Source organism: Myxine glutinosa, chromosome 12 (assembly GCF_964187855.1).
Source record: "Myxine glutinosa chromosome 12, kmMyxGlut1.1, whole genome shotgun sequence".
Lineage (NCBI taxonomy): Eukaryota > Metazoa > Chordata > Myxini > Myxiniformes > Myxinidae > Myxine > Myxine glutinosa.
The window spans coordinates 102068637-102092403 of record NC_136272.1 but is presented as its reverse complement, the minus strand read 5'-3'; the positions used below and the strand labels follow the sequence as shown (position 1 = coordinate 102092403).

At 44.3% G+C, this 23767-nt stretch overlaps 1 protein-coding gene across 1 annotated transcript in view; it reads right to left on the bottom strand.

The window, feature by feature from the left end:
* Nucleotides 1-6648: 6648 nt before the first annotated feature.
* The window catches only part of LOC137437700 (neuronal migration protein doublecortin-like), a 73022-nt gene continuing 55903 nt past the window's right edge, over nt 6649-23767 (bottom strand). The window contains exons 4-7 of the mRNA XM_068132222.2: nt 11789-11891; nt 10205-10291; nt 7955-8049; nt 6649-7722 (exon numbers count right to left, since the gene is read on the bottom strand). Coding sequence (XP_067988323.1) covers nt 7684-7722; nt 7955-8049; nt 10205-10291; nt 11789-11891 — 324 coding nt within the window. The 3' untranslated portion in view covers nt 6649-7683. The remainder of the gene's footprint in view (nt 7723-7954; nt 8050-10204; nt 10292-11788; nt 11892-23767) is intronic.

Here is a 23767-nt window from a genome sequence, read left to right as displayed (position 1 = left end):
GTCCCGCAATGTCTCGAAGTCTTTCCCGACTCCTTTTGACTCACACCACCGATCAAACATGTTTTCTTTCACTCTGGCAAACTCCACATGGGTCTCACTCTCCCTCTTCCTGGCATTCCTGAATTTTTGCCTGTAAGCTTCCGGAACCAACTCATAGGCCTTGAGGATGTGCTTCTTCAGTACCTCATAATCTGCACATTGGTCCATTGGTAATGCCGAATAAATTTCCTGAGCTTTCCCCACCAGCACACTTTGTACGAGTATGGTCCAGGCCTCCTCCGGCCAGTTTAATTGTCGAGCCACTTTCTCAAAGTGTGGGAAGAATTTCGCGACTTCCTTTTCACTGAACGGTGGAACCAGCCTCACATGTCTGCCCACATCCCAGGTTTTCTGGTTAGGTGTCGACCCCGTCAGCAAGGGTGGTGCCTCTCCCCGTTCTCTCATTAACTCCAGCTCCTTGCATTTGATTTCTTGCTGAAGCTCCATGTCACGTTCCTTTAATTCCCTTTCCGCTTTTCTCTCCTCTGCTTCGAGTTCCCTTGTTTTCATCCTTTCTTCTGCTTGTTTCTCTTCTCTCCTCTCCTCTGCTTTCCTTTCTTCTTCTGCTCTTTCCTTTTCTGCTTTCCTTTCTTCTTCTGCTCTTTCCTTTTCTGCTTTCCTTTCTTCTTCTGCTAACCTTTCCTGGAGTTCTCGTTCCACTCTCCTTTCCTCTGCTTGTTTCTCTTCTCTCCTCTCTTCTGCTTTCCTTTCTTCTTCTTTTAACCTTTCCTGGAGTTCTCGTTCCACTCTCCTTTCCTCTGCTTGCTTCTCTTCTCTCCTCGCTTCTGCTTTCCTTTCTTCTTCTTTTAACCTTTCCTGGAGTTCTCGTTCCACTCTCCTTTCCTCTGCTTGCTTCTCTTCTCTTCTCTCTTCTGCTTTCCTTTCTTCTTCTTTGATCCGTTCCTGGCTCCGTAATTGCAACTCCAGTTTCCGGAGCTCCACGTCTTCTGGTTCTTCGGGTAGCCACTCCCAGGCTAACTCGTCCCATGTTCCTAATCCCACCATAGATTGTATCACCGTGGCCTGCAACTCTGCCTTCCTCAAATTAGTTCGGACCTCCAAGTTAAAATGTTTGGCCAATTTCAAGAGATCCGACTTTAGCAACGCTCGGAACTGTGCCTCACTCGGGGTTACCCCAAAGTTCTGTGCCACAAACGCCATGGTGCCTATCGTTAACACCTGTTAACCTTCACCCCAAGACTTTCCCCAATTTCTCAAAAAAAAATATTACCAATTAATAATTAATTAATAAATTTTAATTACCAAAAATATTATTATTTTATTATTTTATACACTTTTAGATCCCGGACGTAGACCCAATTGCGAAACCGCAAATCGTAATTTGGACGAGCCCCCAATTCTGTTACGTGGTCCCCTCAGTGCATACCAGGTCTCGGTGACCCCCGGACCGTGAGAGGACCTTCGCCAGCAAATAGTATTATATAGGCGCATTCGCCACGCAATCCATAGGAATTTCACCCAGGAGACAACTGATGTGCAAGTATATATTTCCAATGGTAATGATACCAAACACTTTCAAAGACACAACCACGGAGATTTTCCCCGAGCAATCAACAATACACAACCAGGCACAATCAATATTACAACCATGTGAACTCATCTACACAAACTCTAAGATGGCCATCTTATACTAATACATTCCTCACGTGAGCCCCACTCCTGACTCCCTCCGTGGTCAATGTCTCTCCTCTCCGCACACGGGCGGTTGAACGAGCCCCGGGCGGACGTGCTCTAAACGTGCCGTCTCGGACTGGGGCCGCGGCTGCAGCGCACCTCCTTGCCACGCCACGGGGCAAACCCAGCGCGGCGTCCAACGTGCGCGAGGCCCCAAGTGCGACCCTTACGCGTCCTTGTAGATGGGCAAAAACCCAGCGCGGCTTCCGACGCGAGCGAGGCCCAACGTGCGGACCCGTACGCGTCTTTGTAGACGGGGCAAAACCCAGCGCGGCTTCCGACGCGAGCGAGGCCCAACGTGCGGACCCGTACGCGTCTTTGTAGACGGGGCAAACTGTCCCGGACGCTTGGTTTCGTGCACGAACTCACGGTGACTGGACGTGTCAAAAGGTATTTACCGCCCAGGTAACTCCTCTCGCCAGACGTTTCGAAACGGCGCGTTTTCCACGCAGCGCAAGGTCGCTTCCACCTTTTGTCGGAGCGGGGCGAGGAAGAAGAAACCTTCCTTTCCCTCGTGTCTTTCTCCTCCCTTTCCCGTCACTTCCGCTTCCGGCCACTTCCGTTTCCTGCCACTCTTTCAGAAGGGCTCCTGACCCTCCAACCACAACAACTACACAACAACTTAATATACTACACCCGGAAGCAAAGACCTGCATGGTAATTCACATACATTCACATAAATATGTAACAATACTTCCGCATCCGGAAGATGGCGGCCTCCATTGAGTGATTTGGTTTTTGAAATATTTTTTCAAATGCTCGAATCTCATTGGTTCCGGTGTTCGGTGACGATTTTCGTTGAAGATAACTAGGCCCGTGCGGGCCGAGGTTGGTCTTAAAGTATTTTAATTACAAATTAGAGGTGCATCGGATTGTGAATCAAACAAAGACGGGTGAAACAAACTCCTATTGAACTTTTTTCAATTTGTTATGCATACTTCCGCATCCGCAAGATGGCGGCCTCCATTGAGCGATTTGGTGCGTCAAAGCTTCGAAATTCTCAAGCCAAGGGATCCAGCAAAATCTGGCTTTTCAACATAATACGTACGCGTTCATTGACAACACCCGCTTCGCCGGCTATTACTCTCGCCAGGGAGTAACGCATTCGATCGTGTCCGTCCGTGTGTGTTTTCGTGTGTTTGTGAACAAGATATCTGGAAAGGTTCTGAACGGATTTGGATGAAAGTTGGTGGGATGATTGCCCTTGGCATAAGGAAGAATTGATTATTTTTTGGTGAAGCTCAGGATATTATTCCGGATCCAGGAAAATTTTTTGGGAAAGATTTTTCTGTTTTACTGCATTAAAGCTTTTATTCTTATTCTTAAATGATGTTTTTTTCCTCTAATTCCGAGATATATCGAAATAAATTCTCTGACAGTTAGGGCCTACTTTCTTTTTCATTTATTGTTTTGGGGAGAGGGGATGTTAAACAAAACGTTTTATTCCAACTAAACCCACGGCGGGAGTATGCGCTCTACTGAGTGGCGTTCTAGTTATTCATAATGTACATCAATGATTTGGATTGTGGGGTTAAGAGTCGGCTTTCTAAATTTGCAGATGATAAAGCTTGGAGGTAAGGTAGATAGAGATGGAGGTGATCAGGTTCAGGGAAGTCTAGATACCTTATTAGATTGGGTAAACGATTGGCAGATGCAGTTTAACATAAATAAATGTATAAGGTTCTCTGGATGGGTGAGAATAATGAAAATAGGGATTACTGGATGCAAGGGGAAATCTTGGAGCATGTCACATATGGAAGAAGGATCTGGGGGTGGTAATGGATACGGTTGGGGTTAAGCAGACAGGACAGTGTCAGGTAGCTATAGGTAAAGTGAATAGGGTTTCAGGTTGTATTCATAGGAGATATTTTATAAATGAAAAGTTATTTTTTCAGAGGGAAAGTGGTTAATAAATGGAATGGTCTTCCCAGAAAGGTAGTGGCAGTAGAGGGTGTGGATAAGTTTAAATGGGAATTAGATAGGTACCTGGATGGATTGTAAATAGAGGGGTATGGGGATATTAGCAGGACATATAGATATAGGTAGCTCGTGTGCGGATGGGTGATGATACTTGGGTTAGTGCAGGGCAGACATGATGGGCCAAACGGCCTCCTCCTGCACCAAAGTTTCTTGTGTGTAACTGCGGCCCTATTGCTAATATGCTACCTTGTAACTTCTTTCATCTCGCTCTTCAATGACCCGAGATTGATTTTATACCAAATTTTTTTTAAAGGGCAACCCAGTTTGGGATCACTGATAATGCAACCCCATATGGACTTCATCCTGCATAAAAGCCATGACACCAATTTGTATAACAGTACTTGGAATAATCAAATTAAAAATGGAAGAATAATTTGGGGAAGAACTTGTTAGGTTTAACATGCTGTTATCTGATAAAAAAAAAAACAATTTCATTACAAGCTCATGGTCAGTACTTTAACCTCTTATTTTCACAGGAAGTTATTGAGCTCAATAAATCAATGGATAATTCAAAGACATCTGTACTCAGGCTATAATACGGACCGATAATCCTTTTAACCAGAGAAGCTCGTTCATTGAAGGCCAAAGGTCAGGCGGCAGAGGATGGAACGATGAGCATGTCAGGCTGGTGGATGACAGACCCAAGAAAACCCCAGCTGTGTCCCTCCTGTTGCGATTAAAATAGACTTCCATTGCAACTCCTCGGTGGCCTTCCTAACACCCGGCACCCAACGCAGAAGGCACATTGACTGTTGAAATTTAACATCAAGTGCAAATTGCCTCCTCGACCCCAGGAAGCTCTCTCAATAGGTGGGTGACCTCTTGGAAGGCCTACTTGGGGTCAAACAGCACATCTCCACACAGTGTGCTTGGGACTTGGGAGGACAGTTTAGTTTCAGGTGGTTGGTACAAAGTTTAATGGGAGTCAAAGTTTAATTATTTTTTTTGTATACAAGATCAAGGCTCGTGTAAGAGCTAACATTAATGACAAAAAAACAAAACATAGGGAGATCTGTGGGAGGGAGAGGGCTTGGGGGGAGGAGGCACGGGAATGGGGGGGATGGGGGAGGTATAAAACACATGGACACTGCAAGGACTTCCAGGAAAGAAGTCGGAATTTCAAAAAAGTGGATCTGGGGGGGAATTAATGGGGGTAGAAAAGATCAAGGTTTTGGATGGGGGAAGATAAAGAGATGGTGGTGAACAGCTGTTTTAAAGACCTGGAGGGAGGAGTGGGATTGAAGAGAGTGAGGGAGTTTGTTCCAGAGGCGGGAAAAAAGAGGAATGAAGGAGTGAAGGTGAGCAGAGAGTCTTGATTTTTGGCAATTCCACCATAAGAGGGTTGCTGACAGATCTTGTGCGACCTGCAGGAATATGTGGGGGACAGAGCCCAGAGAGAGCTGGGGGAGCAAGGTCGGAGAGGAGTCGGTAGAAGACAGAAAGACCACCAACCTGCCTCCGGTGAGTAAGTGAAAGGCCCTCGGAGTTAGCTTCATCGCGGGAGATTCCAATGATTCTGAAAGCTTTTGTTTCAACAGCGTGAAGCCGAGCTCTGTGTGAGGCAGGAGCACCAACCCAGAGGGGAGAGCAGGACTCCATTGAGCTGCGGATGAAAGCCTTGTATGTGGTGAGGAGCTCAGGTGTACCAAGGAAGGACTCCGCACGATGGAGGATGCCCAGTCGGCGACTGGCTTTGGAGGCCAGATTGGAAATGTGGTTTTCCCAGGAAATTTTTTTGTGGTTTCTGTCTGAGCAGAATTTTTCATAAAGTTATGCACAGACTCGGAAAAAAATTAGTGGACACGATAGGTGTGTGACAAGGACGAATTGATTCGATTTTGGTGAAAGATCCAGAAAAGATTATTTTTTTTATTTTAGAAGTGATTCTTCACCATTGAGTGATTAGGGCCAAAGAACAATAAATAAAAGAACAATAAATAAATATAGCAAGACATTTCAAATGGTTGCGGACGGATTATGCCAAAACGTGGTGGATGAGTTGTGTATTTGACAAGAACAAGCCGATTAGATTTTGGTTCAGGTCCGCATCCAGCTTGTCTGTTCGATGCGAAACTTTAAACATAGGAGGGACTCCCCATGGAAAATAGTTTCGCTAACACCGATGTCATAGGTCACATGGTATGGCAGCCATATTGGATTAAAGGGAAAAACAATGGACATCATTTTCTCTGAAGCAGCTCAACGAATTTTGGCATTTGCCATCAACTCCCCATGGGGTATATAGGGTGATAGTGATGGTCATTGGTGAAGTGGTATTCCAGCCATACAATCAATCTCATATATGACCTGATGTAAAGGAAGAATTAAATTTATGACATAGATAACCCATGCCAAGAAACTATGTGACATAATAGGGTGCATGGGCCATAATAGTAGCGTGTTCAGTTAACGATGGTATTTTTGTTCAGAATGAACGGGCAAGGTGAGACTATGCGCTCTACCCAAGGTGAGACCCAGGGACCTCAAGCCTGGTGTTGGCTTAACGGTTTAGGTGGCTGATCTTGAGTTTGAGCCCCTGTCATTCTGTTGAAATAACACTAGGTGGGTTGACTCAGCCTGTCATCCTTCCGAGGTCAGCAAAATGAGTTCTAGATAACTGGTGACAGGGGCACTGCATAAGTGGCACAGCCGTGCTTCCAGAAAATGATGCAACCAGCAGTTACTGGTGACATACGAAACAACAACAGGGACCTCACCACTCACCAGGGTATTAATTTTCCTTTAGTAGGGACGGGGGAGGGTGAAGGGGGTTGCAGGGTGTCACAATCAATATGCAGGTAAACAATCACACATCCCATACCCATGCTACCTACCAGTTGGACAATTAAGTGGTGTGGACAATGAAGACGTAGTCGTCATTGAAAGCATAAATCTCACTCCAATGCCCAACTGAAGACGACACACACTCCAGAGTGTAATAGATTGTTTTATTTATACATAAAGTTAAATACACCACACAAGGGCAAAACTACAAACCCTTTAAAAAAAAACATAAGACCTCACTACACAGTTAACCCTTCATTAGAAGCATGCAAGCAAGCTCGGAAGCTTTGTCAACCAAAGTTCCATTCGCTTTGGCAACCAAATGGCATAACCGCTTTGAATGGCAGGAGAATGGCTCTAGCACCTTTCCAATCAATCATATCAAATCAAACCGCAGAGGTTGGCACAAAGTAGTCCATTTCTTAAAAGCAGCTTTAACTGCAGTCGACGAAAACAATGCACCTCAGGTCATGTTGCCCTTTACACTTAAAAAAAAATTATAATAATAAGGAAATTAAACGATAAAGGAAATCAGATTTTGTTTCGTTTCTTCGCAGACTGAAATGCTACGTCATCAATGCGACATACTTCAAGTGCAAAACTGCTTCGAGGAAAGCAATCGGAGCATTGTAGAGAAAAATCCATAAAAACGCGAGGAAATGGTAAGAAAAAGTCAGAAAACCTCTTTACCAAAATACCCTGCAACCCGATAGCCCCCCCTGCCCCCTGCGACCCCCCAAAAAGGCTCATCGGGAGAAAGTATGCAAGGGTAGCTCGAAAATGGTCTTAAAAAGTGGTCGAACCCAGAAACAAACCTTAAGGAAAACCAAGAGCCGGTTAGCATGGAGTGCCAATTGCAATAGTCATACAAGTTATTTTTAAAAATAACCAAAAGCCACAGGGACGAGTGAACTACGCTGATCAAATGGCAAGCATCACGAAAACTACTCTAAAAAAATAATAAAATCTAAACAGCAGATGCTACGGTACGAATGTCTACTCGATACATCGAAGCCTTCGCAATTTATGGATGAACATTTTCAAAACACGTGATACCAAAAATGTCCGACGAGAGATTATACCCCAAGGCTTCGGATCACCGGTGCCTGAGACGTATTAAAAAAAGAAAAAAAAGAAGAAGAAGAAGATCTTCCATCCCTTTCGTCTGCCGCACTCTCTTTGACTTCACTTGGATTCGTCGAAAGAAAGAGGCAAGTACAGATCCTGGAAAGAAAGACCGAGACGAGGCAGCATTCTGAATGAATTGATACGAGTGTTCATTCTGACTTCAGCACAACAGGTCTCAACGGTCCACGTGCTCCTCGTGGTCGGTATGGTGCATAGTATCGCATAGCTTCGACATGAGGAACCTCCTCACATGGAAAATTCAGGAGTACACCGATTTCTGACTACCTCTCACGTGCCAGAATCGTGGGACAAACCAGTGCGGTCTTACCTTATTGCGGAACATGCTGGCAGGGCTGGTGTTGGGGGAGCTGGGAGACTGGGCCGACAGCGGCGTGGACATCTGGCTGGATGTTTTACCATTCACTGTAAAGGGACACGAGAATCACAAACATGTCCGCATTACTCACGTGGGTTACCAAGGTGAGCTATCACAGGCACCTTGACAAAATTTCAAATTCCTACTCCAACCTACAGGGGGCACCGCTGCACCCCCAGCAAATTATGTTACCCACAGCCGTGTACTCCCTAAGGAAGAAGAAGAAGAAGATGTGTGTTAAAGCTACATGTTTGGTTTACCTGTTGCCCTTCTCAATGGAGAGAAAATAGGTGAACTAATTTTGTGAGCATGGTTTTGAGCACAACCCAAAATTTTGACCCACATCTTAAATACCTGGAAGTTGGCTCCTAAGGGGTTAAAATGAAACGAGTCAAACCTGTATAGAAAGACCGCTCAAGGAAAACGGGAAAAGTGGTCTTTCTGTACAGGTTTGAGGCCGCCATCTTGGTCGCCATTTTTTCTGCAGTGCAGCGACGATATTCAAGCCGAAGTACCAAAATATAAACAGTAGGTGAACCTTCCAGAGTTTGTTTTCACATTGAAAACCGAGTCAAATTCGAAGATTGAAAACGCAATCCAAATCGGAACACAAGATAGTAGCGAGCATACAGACTTGATGAACGGTATAATGCAAATGCACTGAAGCATGGAACTTGGAAGTTCTGTTCACCAAAACATAATTGTTTTTTATATGATACTAGCAGGAGTACCCGGCGTTGCTGGGCGGGGAGGGGTGGGGGGGGGGGGGGGAGGCAGGAGAGAGAGGGGGTGAGGAAGGGAGTGGGGGGAGTGGAAGGGGGTTCATCACCTTTTCGTTGAATATGTGCTGGTGAATGTGCCGTTCATCACGTTTCTGAGTTAAGTATGATGCCGATCAGGAAGAAGAAGAAGCCTTACTACCAACTTCGTACACTTCCGGAATTGTATTTATTTATGCGAATGTGTACTTGTATATAACTGTCATTAATTTTAAAAAGGCCTAGGCACTATCGAGCGATTTTTTTTTTATCCAAAAAAAACTATCTTTTTTTTTTCAAATTTGTTTTTAGCCTAGAACACTCCCAGACACTCACTGATGAACCTCTGAAAGTTTGAGGAAGATCCGTTCAGCCATCTCTGAGAAAAATGGCGACACACAGACAGACACACAGACAGACCAACGGCTCTCTTATATAGTAGATATGGGTCGTAATGGAGCTGTCACTCACACATCTTACACACATTGACATACAGACGAGACACGAGACTATTAAACGAGACAAACACAGCCACCGAGTTCCGGGAAGTGGCGTCACGTTCCAAAATACTTGGGGTACCAGCGACGTCACGCCACTGGTACCGCTTTTCTCCCCTATCCCTCTCCTGTTCCGTCCTGATCCATTTACTAGCTTTTCCACGAGCCATGACTCTGTCTACAAAAAAGGGAGGAATTGGAAGTTTGTGTTCCCCTCCGCCACGTGTGGAGCAGAAGATCCACTGAGCAAGCAGCACACCGGAGATGTGATTGACAGGAACAAAATCAAGGCGGTTACAAGACCCCAAGCTTTCCACGACACCCCACTGCTTTGACCTATAGCCAATCACATTCCCACATTCCCAGTGACTCCGACATCATGGAATGTTGCACTTCGGCAAAGAGTTCTAAATACAGCGATGGACTAAAACCAACTGCAGGTTTTTTTTCTTTCTTAAAAAATTGCTATCACTATTACTTATTATCCTCCAAAATGTGGTTCAAAAGGTCAGTTAAAAACAAAAAATTCAGAGAATCACATCATCATCATCACCCACAACGACGACCCGTGACCTTACAGACCCCAGGAAGTGCGACGTTTTGGGATTTTGAATGGGGGTGGGAGGGAAATGGACCAGCTCAACTAGATATTTTGAGACATGCATTTGTCCATCTTTTGCAACCAGACCTTGAGTCACATCGAAACGCCCAGCTTTGCTCTCCATCTCCGATTGCAAGTCAAATTATATGGAAAGATGCTCCGGCACTCAGAACCGTAGCTATGATTGGTGCTCCCAGGCTATATATTTTGATAAAGAGAGCTAATGGAAAGTCAATGGATCTGTGGCCGACAAAATGTGCACGTTGATGATCATTTCAAAATCAATCAAAACCCCCCCAAAGAATACCCAACCACGGGAGATGCATCCCCCCCTCTCATGACCCACCTGCTCCAGGGGACTTGCTGCGGGAAGCCGAACTCGGACTCTTACTGCCCCGACGGTTGGCCTTGGAGCCTTTCAGGGTGTGACATTCTGCAATGACAGATGGCGACCGTGAGCAAGAAGTCTGCGCTAATAACCATCATCGTAATCGGAATCTCTCGGGCAATGCTGGCAGAGGCAGCTTAGTGCCCTTCGTAGATTTACAACAAAAACAGCACGCATGACCTTGGGTGCAAGCTCAAAATCTTCAGATGGCGCTCGAGTGCACTCTCAAGGGGGATGCAAGTTTGGCAGCAAACGACGCGATGGACAATGAAAAATAAAGAAACATTGGACGCCCGCCTCGTGGGTTGCCAAGCGTTAGGCCGGGCGACCAAAAGAAATTGGTCGCTGCAGAAACGGGCGCACAATGGATCTTTGTGATGGAGAACGTTTGCTTTTTCTTCAAGCAGCAAAAACGAGCAAAAGATTGTCAACGCCCTGAGGTTTATCAATGCCCAGTGGCGATCCCCCCAAAGCCATTGGTAAATAAGCCCGGCTGTTGGAGACAATACGTTTCGACTACAAATAAGAACCAATGGGTTCTTAAAATTCAATATCATTGGTCGACAAACTTTTTTGACCATTTTCAGGCCACTTCTCGTATGTTCATGAAATCAACTGGCCTGGCAGGATGGCCTAGAGGTGTGCACACTGGATTCGAATGTGCCATCTAAAACTGCCCGACTCAATACTGCCATCCTGGTGTTTCGCGAGGAAGATGATTCAATGCGGATGTTAAACTGGACATCTAGCCCTCCAACATTAGTTGCTGAACATTAAAGACCACCTGGTGTTCTTCAAGAAGGGTGGGCGAGCTATCGCCGGCACCCTTAACAAATTGCAAATTCCTGCTCTAACCTACAGGGGGCACTGCCAGCAGCACAGCCGCACCCCCAGTAAATGATGCTACCCGCAACTGTGTCCTGCACACAAAAGAAGAAGATGGTGTCAACTGTCAATTGGCAAGTAAGTGATCTCTTTGTAGTCATGCATCTCAGTCCATTTAAATGAAGACCATTTGGGTTACCCTCCTGGATCTCAGCCTGCTGTGCAGGTCAAGCCAGATAGGCCTTCATTGGCTGTATAATGTTTGCACACCTGTTTTCAAAGCCCCTCTGCCCCCCCTACCTCCGGTTCCCCTTCTTATGCCACAATTGGCTTTCAAAAAGTCAGCACTTTTTAAAAACCATTGCAGGCACGGTGCAAACCCTTCTACACCCCCTCCGCACCATTCCCACCACAGTGCCTGGAACAATTTGCAGTGTCAGCTCATCGCCAAGCTGCCTCTGGAATACAGCCAAAGGGTTCAGCAGTTAAAATAAATAAACAGGCTTTGGGAAGCCTCAAGAGCAGAATTATTTTAACATTTACATTGTTTACCTAATGTCTACGGCACAGAGGAGTCCGCATTTTGATTTTTGGAACAAGGAGAGGGACTTTAGGACACACACACATCGACATGTCACGTTGCATTTGAACCTGGGGTCACATCATCATGAGGCAAGTACAAAATTATTATGATGCAACCAGGCAATCCAAACTCACCTTCGCCATCCAGGGAAAAGTCATCCTGTGCATAGCGAAATTTTTCTGGGCCGCAAGCCACAAACACGTCGTCATCACCAAAGAAATCCTGGAGGCAGCCCACCTGGGAATGGGGAGGTTTAGGGTGGTGAAGAAAGGGGAGCAGGTTAGGAAAAACTAAAAATAAATAAATAAAATAAAAAAGAAAGAAGGGGGCAGGTGAGGGAAAAAAAATAAAATAAACTAAGCTCAGGGAGAGATAATGCAACGAGCTTCATCTCAAAGCGGATTAACACCTGCATTGCACAGGAGCTTTAGTTAGATACACGCCAGGTATGATGAAATTCCACCTGTGTGTACACATAGACGAACTGAAACGTAAACACAACACAGGCTGGAGATATACACCTTCTCGAACAGGTTAGTTTTTCAACAAATAAAACACCTATCCAGCTGGAGTTAGTCAGAGCTGGGGGAAACTACAGTTCATGCGAGTATGGATGGAAATTGCGCGGAAAACAAAAAGAACCACGCTCACTTGACCAAGTGTAATTTTCTGGAAGCCATTACACTTTTAGGGGTTAAGTAGTTTGGCTCCAAAGGTAAACATATCCTCCACTCTTAGGGCATATGGAAGGAAACAGCACGAGCTCATTTCAAACGCTCTACCTTCATTAGATACCAACCCAAAAATGATATGTCAACTTAGCAGATTCCATAAGAACCATACATTTGCAATAATTCATAATTTATCCATCATAATTTCGATGGTAAAGGAAACACTCATGTCATATATATACATCTTCCCTTGTGTGTTAGATCGTCAATAAATCAAGTTGCTTCCAAAGAAATTCAACAAAACCAGGTGGTGGTGTGGATGGAGTCCGGGTTAAATTGCAACAATGTTTTCCCAACACATGATGGACTTGTGGATAACGATAAACATGTGAACATGTGAACATATTTGGACTTCCGGTTCAGGGATCAGTGAATGTGGATGACTGATTGGCGCTCTCCCATAGGCAAATAAAACAAACCTTTGGGCATGGTTTCCTAAAAAAATCACTCATCCGGTTTTGACCGGTTCGAGTCATACCAAAGACTTAAAAAATGGTACTTGCTGCTTCCTTGCTTGAAAAGGATAGAGCACGGACAATCCCCATCGGTTGGCATCCATGGGGAGGAGGAAATTCCTTTTGAGGAAATGTCCCGCTGAGTGTGGTGAGAAAAGCAGCGCCATTGTTATGACGTCACTGGTACCCAGAATATCCCGGGAAGTGACGGTAATTCCCCCAAGCTCAGTGGCTGCTTTAAATGTTTGTTTGTTTCGTCAGTATGTCCGTGTGTGTGTGTGTGTGTGTGTGTGTGTGTGTGTGTGTGCTCTATTATCAGCCTTAGCCCAAGTATTAAAAAATAATAATTAAAAAGCTCTTCTGAGATAAGTTCCAACGACCATTTACGTTCTGTTTTACTCTTTCGCTTTTATTACTCTTTTGCTGTTAGTGTTTTTCGTCTATTTTTTTCTGTCCCAAACCATACCCTGCTGTGTTGAATTCATCTCCTGAGTTAAGTCGGGCCTACCTATGATAGCTGAGTGTGCTTACTCTCCGCTTTTTGCCTCGTTTTAGCTCCTTTTATTCCAGATATTGTTACCACTGATCCTTCAGCTCAATCCATTTCCCCTCCACCCAGAACAATTCAAACAAAATATCGCTCCTTCTTAATCCGATTTTTTTTTGGAAAAACACTCGGAAACAAACCCAACAATCAACAACGTCGGTAAAAAAAAATTCTAACTCCAATCTCAGTTACTCATTTTCCTATCCATTCTTTGCAATATCCTAAAACTGAATAAAACGTTTCACTTCCTTAAAACCTCTTCACAGCATTTTAAACTAGATGGTATTCATGGAATACTTACCCTGCACAGTCAACTTGGTGCGAGCCAACTCTTCTGTTTTTGAACATTGTTTTTTCTTTGATCCAATATGGCTGCCAGACCACGTGAGCGATGACATCTTACATTTATATTCTCTAATATAATTGTTGCATAGATCACGCTCAATACATTTCAAACTGATCAGACTAAGCGTTGTCCCTGTCGAATTATGACGTCATAATTATGGCACCAATGACGTCATCGTTAACAACACCTATTCCCCATATGGAGTTCTTTACAATGCGCCATGTTTCAATTTTTTCCATGCAGCGGTTTTGGAGATAGATGTGCAACACTTTTCGGTTTTTCCAAGATGGAGCCTGTATCACGACCTATGACGTCATGATTATCCTTAAAATATTCTACAGGAGGAGGCGCTCCTCTAGTGAAAATTTTGTGCCCATCAGACCAACAATTGCTGAGAAAAAAATTGACAATGATCGGATAAGTGTTGTATTTGTCGAATTATGACGTCATAACGAAGGCACTGATGACATCAGCATTAACATATCTTATTCCCCAAGGGGAGTACTTGACAATGAGCCATGTTTCAAATTTTTACATGGAGTGGTTTGGGAGATATAGAGGTGCAACTTTTAAAGATTTTTTCCAAGATGGCGCCTGTACCACGTGACCTACGACGTTGTAATTATCACTAAAAAATTCTACAGGAGGAGCCGCACATATTCTGAAAAATTCGTGTCCATCGGACTAATAGTTGCAGAGGAATTTTTGTTTTATTCATACTGATTAGATCAAGCGTTGTACTTGTCGAATTATGACATCATAATTAAGGCACGGATGACATCACCATCAACATATCTTATTCCCCATGGTGAGTACTTGACAATGAGCCATGTATCAATTTTTTCCATTGAGCGGTTCGGGACATATAGAGGTGTAACGTTTTTCCAAGATGGCGTCCGTACCACGTGACCTATGACGTCATAATTATGAATAAAAAAATTATACAGGCAGAGAGGCTTATATGGTAAACTTTTGTGTCAATCGGACCAACGGTTGCCAAGGAAATGAATTTTTTTAATGCAGACAGGTATGGCACACGGCAAACGTACGGCACACGGCACACATACGCAATTGAATGCTTAACCCTGCTTTTCGCTTTGCGAGCACTAGGGTAACAAGACCGCTAGTCTAACACCGGCATAGCTGGGCTTGGCTCTGCTGCCCCCTGTCATGTGACCAGATCCTCAGCTCTGATTGGTGGACGTTTATGAGGGACATACATAAATATATACATGCATACATACATACTACGGGCGGAAAGACAAACACTGTTCCAGACGACATTGCTGTATGGGCTACGCCGTAAAAATATGGCTGAAGAACCACGTGACTGATGACGTTATCATTTTTTTTCCTCGATCAATTTATCCCTAGATCATGCTCAAGAAATTTCATATTAATCGGATTATGACTTGTCGACAATTTAGGACATCATAATGAAGGCACCTATGACAATCATTAACATGTTATTCCCCGTGGGGAGTACTTTACAATGAGCCACCTTTCAATTTTTTCCATGCAGCGGTTTCGGAGATAAAGTGGTGCAATTTTTTCCCCCCAAACTGGCGCCCACACCACGTGACATATGATGTCATAATTATCATTCAAAATTCCACAGGAGGGGCTCCTATGGTGAAAGTTTTGTGTCAATCAGACCAACAGTTGCAGAGAAAACGAATTTTGAAGGTAACAAACCCGCAAAATACCGGCACAAGAGACATACATGCATACAGTCGTGGCTAAAAATATTGGCGCCCTTGCACTTCTTTCAAAGAATGCACCATTTTGTCTAAAAATAAGTTGAAATTTACAAAAGTATTTGGTCTCCACAATTCTTTATTTCACTGTTCATATTACAGAACCTTTGTTTTTGATTCGGACCTTAATATATCCTTTTAAATCAGAAAATAAAAGGAAATGGCATTCACAAAATTATTGACACCCTCGACTTAATATTTGGTAGCACAGTCTTTGGACAAAATAACTGCAGTCAAGCGCTTCCTATAGCCATGTATGAGCTTCCTCCACCTCTCCACTGGCAGTTTGGCCCTCTTCTTGTGCAAACTGCTCCAGTTCTCCCAGATTTGAAGGGTGCCTTCTCCCAACTGCTGTTTTCAGATCTCCCCACATGTGTTCAATGGGATTTAGATCTGGACTCATTTCTGGCCACTTCAGAACAGTCAAGCGTTTTGTCTTGAACAATTCCTGGGTGCTTTTTGAAGTGTGTTTGGGGTCATTGTCCTGCTTCAAGACCCATGACCTTCGACGCAAACCTAGCTTTCTGACCCTGGGTTGAACATTGTGCTCCAAAATGCCTTGGTAATCTCCTGATTTCATGATGCCATGCTCACATTCAAGGCACCCAGTGCCATACGCAGCACAGCAACCCCAAAACATCACTGAACCTCCTCCATGTTTGACTGTAGGGAAGGTGTTCTTTTCTTTGAAGACTTCATTTTGTTTTCTGTAAACAAAGAGATGATGTGCTTTACCAAAAAGCTCTAATTTGGTCTGATTTGTCCACAGGACATTCTCCCAGAAGGATTTTGGCTTGTTCATGTGTGTTTTGGCAAACTCCAGTCGGGCTTTCTTATGTTTCTCTCTCAGCAGTGGGGTCCTCCTGGGTCTTCTACCATAAAACCCCTTTTCATTGAGTTGGCAACGGATGGTGCGAGTTGAAACTGTCGTACCTTGTGTCTGAAGGTCAGCTTGAATCGGTTTTGCCGGTTGGTTGAGGTGCTTTCTCCACCATTCCAACAATCCTTCGCTGCAATCTTCGATCAAGTTTGTCTTTGGCCACACCCAGGGAGGTTGGCTACAATGCCATGGGCCTTAAACTTGCTGATACCATTGCGTACAGTGGACACAGGAACATCAAGGTCTCTGGAGATGGACTTGCAGCCTTGAGATTGTCCATGCTTGGCTACAATCTTGTGTCTGACCTCCCCAGACAATTCTCTGGTTTTCTTTCTTTTGTCCATGCTCATTGCAGTACACACAGTGACACAAAACAGCAGATTGACTACTTTTCTCTATTCAAACTGGTTGAATGAGTGATTTTTATATTGCAGGTACGTGCAACTCACCACAGGAGAGTTCAATTCCAAAGTATATGAGAATCACCTGCTTGAAATCTAATTATTTCTAACAACTTCTACAACGTGCCAATAATATTGTCCGGGCCATTTTCGGATTTCTGTGTGAAATAAGCCAAGATTTAGTACTTTTTTCAGCTTTTTTTGTTTTGTTCCACTGCAAACCAAATAAATACATATGTGGATACCAAAAGATTTTTTAATTTCAACAATTTTCTGGAAGAAATGGTGAATTTTATTTGAAAAAGGTTCAAGGATGCCAATATTTTTGGCCATGACTGCATGACAGACAGACAAACGCTGTTCCAGGTGGCATTGCCCTACAGGCTACTCTGTAAAAATCGCTTCCATAAAGTATATTAAAATGCTTTACCCCTTTATATTGCATCAGGAACAACCCATTCATTCTTCCTCTTCATCAAAATCTTTTCCTTTTCTCTTTGACGAGGATTATTTCCCCAAACCTCCTGACTCCTAAACGCTTTAGTTCATCCAGCTTCCTCTTTCACTTAAAGCCGAATTTTCCTCCATGCCTTCAACCAAAAACACCACCCCATAAATGAAGTCTACCGCAGGTTATCCAGTCTTGGAATCCTGAGCCGTCAATTTTGCAAAGGCTGTGTGCACACGACAAAAAAAAATTCTCCTTCGTGTCCTTTCATGGTGTCAAACCCTTTCATGGTGTCAAACCCATTCATGTCAGTACCATCCCCTCATCTGCTTCCCCCTCGCCCTGCCCCCTTCCAAGTTCCACCATGTCCTGTCCCCAATCAGCTTTCCCTCTCTCACCCCCACGCCCCCCCCCCCCCCCCCGCAGGCCCCATCTCCCACTTCGCACCTGCCTCCATTACAACCAGACAAATCTCTCAATCTAGGCTACTGCCGATAAACCAGACATCTATTTAACAGAATCCTCACTCCCACAGGACACCCCTGACTCCTTAGCGCTTCTCCCTGGCTATTATCTCCTCCGGTTTGATCGACCTGAACCCTGTCCTGGCGGCGAAGTTGTGCTGTACATCAAAAACTCAATTTCTCACTCTCCGTGTACTACTCTTACACCTCCCAAACCTCAGGAGTACCTCTTCTGGGACTTCCACTCCGCTCCCACCTCATGTTTGTCTGTGTGTTCTTCCATCCTCCCAACAATGATGACTCCATCTACGTCTTTCTCAGACGACAAGGACCAACTTTTCTCTCTTCCTCTTCAAATGTCACCATGCAACTTTGCTGGGTGTTAGTACCTCTCTCACCAGCCATGGCACTTCTGCAAAGGGGACACCATGGGACTGACTCAATCCGTGAAATTTCCCACCCGGATCTCTCGAAATGACAACTCTTCCCTTCTGGATTTGGTGATGATCAACTTCCCTGCCAATGCATCTTGCTTGTCCTCTGTCCCAATTAGCTCATCTGATCATGTAATTGGGATAGTTAACATCTCTTTGGCCATTCTCAGAACAGCCTCAGTGCTGGCGAGTCTGGCAGTTCATTCAGGCAAACTGGCTGGGACTACAAGCAGCTGTCACCCCCCAGGACTGGTCTCCCATATCTGCCCCCGATATTAATTCAGCCTGGGAATTTCTCCACAAAATCCTGCTCTCTCTCTCTCATGCACAGATTCATCCCATCTCATCTTCAGTTATCTTACCCATCCTCCCACCCTTGGTACTCTGGATCCTGTGGTGAAGAAGTTGCTTTAAAACAACTTCCAGTCTCCACCTGGAAGGTAAATCTAACTACATGCTACCTTAGATCATTCCACAAAGCTCGCAGCAAGTGTGTCCACTCTCTGGAGAGCCAGAAAACAACATCTGTTCAATCTCAAAAATGAGCTTTCAAACTTGTCTCCCTCCTCTAAAACATTGTGGCACCTTGTCAAGTCTGTCTCTGGTGTATGCTCCCCTTCCATCCGTTCCCTCACTTCAGATGGCACCACAGCAGACTCCGCTTGTGAGAAGACCGGATGCCTCAATTATGTGTTTGGAGGCCCTCAATATCAGACATGAGATCATGGCCATCTCTCTGGACATATCTCGAGCTTTCGATACAGTATGGCATCCCACCTTGCTCTCCAAACTGTCTGCCTATGGAATCCAAGGCCAACTCAACTCTTGGATTACTGACTTCCTCGACTCTCGTAACGAACGTGTGATTCAACAGAACACTTACTTCTCCTCTCCACGTCAAGGCTGGAGTACTGCAAGGCAGTGTTCTCGGCTTCATCTTATTCCTACTCTTCATCAATGATCTTACCGACTTTCTAAAAAATCCTGTATCTCTGTGAGCTGATGACTCCACTCTTTGCCATGACATCCCTCATCCTTCTGATAGACAGGAAGCAAGCAGCCTCTTCCCTCTACTCAGAATTTGACAAAATCACAATCTGGTCAAACACTTGGAACATGTCTTCCAATCCTGAGATATCTCACATTCTCACTCCCAATCTCTCTCCAAAAAGCCCGCACGACAAAACCTCCCATCTATAGTCACGTGAAAAAGTAAGTACACCCCATGTAAAGTTTTGACTTTTTCAACATATTTCAACATACAGCTATTTGATATTCATTTCAACAATATTGATAGATAAAGGTGATATAATATAACAAATATCATGAAACATTTACATTTTGTAGTCCATTGTATAATTTAAAGAAACATAAATGCAAATTTCACATGTGGAAAAAGTAAGCACACCCCATGTAAAGTTTTGACTTTTTCAACATATTTCAACATATAGCTATTTGATCTTCATTTCAACAATATTGATAGATAAAGGTGATATAATATAACAAATATCATGAAACAATTTACATTTTGTCATCCATTGTATAATTTAAATAAACATAAATGCAAATTTCGCATGTGGAAAAAGTAAGTACACCCTTGGCTCTAATAGGTGGTATTGCCCCCTTTGGCAGAAACAACCTCAAGTAGGCGTTTCTTATAACTGTCTACCAGTCTCTGACATCGACTGGGAGAAATTTTTGCCCACTCCTCCATGCAGAATTCTTTCAGCTGTGCGATGTCTGATGGATTTCTTGCATGCACAGCTCGTTTCAAATCCCCCCACAACATCACGATGGGATTTAGATCCGGGCTTTGACTTGGCCATTCCAGAACCCTCCATTTCTTTCTTTTCAGCCATTCCTTGGTGGATTTACTGGTAAGTTTAGGGTCATTGTCATGTTGCAAGGTTCACCTTCGGTTGAGCTTCAACTTTCTGACAGATGGCCTCACATTATCCTCAAGCACCCTCTGGTACAATGAAGAATTCATAGTGGATTCTATGATGGTGAGCTGCCCAGGCCCTGATGCAGCAAAGCTGCTCCAAACCATAATATTTCCACCACCATGCTTTACAGTTGGTATCAGGTTCTTGTGGTCAAATGCTGTCTTTGGTTTTCGCCAAACATGTCTTCTGGTACTGTGGCCAAATAGCTCGACCTTTGACTCATCTGTCCAGAGCACATTGTTCCAGAAGTGCTGTTCTTTGCCTTGGTGTTCATTGGCAAACTTTAGTCTTGCCCTGATGTTCTTTCTGGACAGCAAAGTTTTCCTCCTGGCACACCTCCCATGTAGATCAAATTTGTGCAGCCTCTTTCTAATGGTAGACTCGTGCACTTTGACATCAACAGTGGCAAGAGCTACCTGTAGGTCCCGTGATGACATTCTGGGGTTCTTCGAGACTACTTTCAGCATCTTGCGGTCTGCTCTCGGGCTGAACTTGCTGGGGCGGCCTGGCCTGAACAAGTTGGCAGGTGTTTGGAATCTTCTCCACCAGTAGATGATCTTCCGGACAGTCGAATGATTGATTTCAAATTGTTTGGAGATCTTTTTAAATCCCTTCCCAGACTCGTAGGGATCTATAACCTTCTTTCTGAAGGCCTCAGAGAGCTGTTTTGATCTAGGCATGGTGACGCCGCACAATTCAACAACGAAGAGCAAACCAAACTAAATGTCTGAGGTTTAAATAAGACAGGTTCCTCCAAGATCCTCTTTGACGATGTTCTAATCATTTGCACCTGAGCTGGTGCACCTGATTCTAATTTTAGGTATTTGAAGTAGTGATAAATGTAGGGGTGTACTTACTTTTTCCACATGCAAAATTTGCATTTATGTTTATTTAAATTATACAATGGCCTACAAAATGTAAATGTTTCTTGATATTTGTTCTATTATATCACCTTTTTCTATCAATATTGTTGAAATGAAGATCAAATAGCTGTATGTTGAAATATGTTGAAAAAGTCAAAACTTTACATGCGGTGTACTTACTTTTTCATGTGACTGTATTTTCTCAACAACCCTCTCGAAGAGGATCAGTCACTCAAACTCTTGGGTCTCATTCTTAGCCATGATCTCTCTTGGGCAAGCCACATTTAAAAATTGGACTGCAAAGCCAAACCTGGGCATCCTCTGCCTTCTCCATATTTTGCATTCTCCTCCCCCACCCCCTCCCCCCAGGTTTCTACAGAATGCACAGCCACCCCTCCTGTGGAACCACCTTGCTCACACTCTTCAATGTCATTTTTCCCTCCAGGTCTTCAAGACAGCTGTTCACCGCCATCTCAAGCCATCCCCCATCCAAAACCACGATCTTTTATACACCCACCCCCAAAATTTTGCTTATGTATTCATTTTATCCATCCCTAGCATTCTCCTTTACCCCTCTCTCATCATTACTTGCGTCCATTGTTTGTCCGTCTCCGTCTACTTTCTCCCTCTGCCCTGCTATTGATGTTTCCCCTTTCTTCTGTTGTTCCCTTTGTTATGTTGTGTCCTGATCTATTGTGTGTCCTAGCTCTTCCACGAGCCTCGACCATATATTTAAAAAATAATAATAATAAAAAAAGAAATAAAAAAGAATATCAATTGGCAGAAGGCCAACAGGATGGTACAAAGGACACTTACCTTTGGGCTGTCTGCTCTGGGTTCGATTCCCAACCCGTTATAAACTGTCAGGTTTCCGGTGTCTCACAGGTGGACCATTCCATCATAAAGTGCTCCGTACCTTGGATCGACGTGAAGCCGGTTGTTCTCTCTCCCAGCATTAGTTGCTGGACGTTTACTTTTATAATTTTTTTTTTTACACAGATAGAAAATGTCAGGGAAAATTTACATTAATCAAATCTAAAAGTAGTTCCATTATTTTTTCTTTTTTAATAAAAGCCAGGCAGCTAATTGGCCAAATGTGACCATGGGGGGGGAAAGAGGGAGTTCACATTAACAGGGTTTCAATGAAACAAACGAGGTGTTATTTACGGTATGCTTAATCTTATGGCAGTCAGTTATAGAGCTATTACAACCAATGGAATCGGAGCAATCACTTGGCCGACATCCAGCAGGCCACCGTGAAAGTTAGACAAATGCATGGCCTCGTCTCCGGCAGAACTCTACATCTACGAGCGATGCCAAAACACCAGCACAGCGGCCACCTTTCAACCAGGGGACATTTGTCTGTGGCGGCCATGGCAGCTGCCACGTTCCTCTTGCTATTCGCTCTGTAATTACACCGTGAGAGGCCAATTCTGTCCATCGCCATCAGCAATGAGGGTGTCAGACCGATGGGATCTCTGCAGCTTTTGGGCAGAACCAGCCGCTGCCATATTGTCAAATCCCATATTCTACTTCCAGCGAAAGCAAGCGACCAGTATCCAATCCAGTAGATCCCATGAGCAGCTCAGTGTGGACTCGATCAACCTAAACCCCTGGCAATGACCATTGGATACACTTTTCTGATGCATTTGATGACCACAACCACCGCTAAACTCATTCACATGGGCAGTTTAACCCACACACACTCTGCTAGATCTGTTCCACCCACATGTATTTATGTATAAACTTTGATTGCATCCATTTTGTCTGTGGGAAAACATTTTCAGACTCCCATTCACTGCAGCTCAGCAGCCTTGCTCTTGGTACAGACCAAGCATTGTTCTAACATGGAAGATTCAAGATAAATATAAAAGAAACTCTTAAATCCCATGGTTTATCTTTACCGCACACTGTGAACAAACAAACCACATCATTTGGAGACTATATTACACCATCTCTCGTGCGGAATAGTCACCCAGAGGACATTTATTCCCGACACAAACATTTTTGGGATTTTTTTGGACCTCTTTTTGATTTTTTTTGAACCAAGCACTTTGCCTCTGCAAGCAGAACATTTCATTATGTCGGAAACACCGAAGCTTAGAAAACTACGTCACAATTACAACACACTGTCGCCTAAGCCACCATCGATAACCGATCAAGCAGAGATGAACAGCTGCGAATTTCCGGCCATGGTGACTTCAGTATGGACCTTCGGGATCGAAGGCTTTGCCTTAATCACTCTCACACCCCCACAAGGCACAAAAGGAAGGGAAAGCCAGGTAAGACACCTTTGATTGAGCCCATGAAGAAGAGAATGCTTAACAAGGTGAAATGAGAACAAGAATAGACGGTGGTGGTTCAAATTCCAGACCTCCTTACACACACACACACACACACACACACACACACACACACACACACACACACACACACACACACACACACACACACACACACACACACTACCATCGATTAACCTTTCCTGCGGCTCCATTCTGCCTGAGGCAAATCGGTCTCCTGTGTGCCAGCTGGGCAGTGGCAGAAGGTTTGAAGAAGTGGGGGCTCGACCACAGAGCATCGTCACCGAGTCAAGAATCAGTGAATCCAGCTTTTATTCCAACCTCCAGATTAGAGAAATCTTGGACACAAATACATGGAGGGAATTGATGTTGGGTGGAACATGGAAGATCACTTGTAAAATGATCCGTCCCTCCCAAAACCACCCACCCCTTACCACAACCTTTTACTATGTCAGGGTTCGGCACATCCATGCTCGCCGGCCAAGTTGATATGCGGAACGCCAATGGTAGCCCTTACAGGCCCATCTCCAGCTGGCCG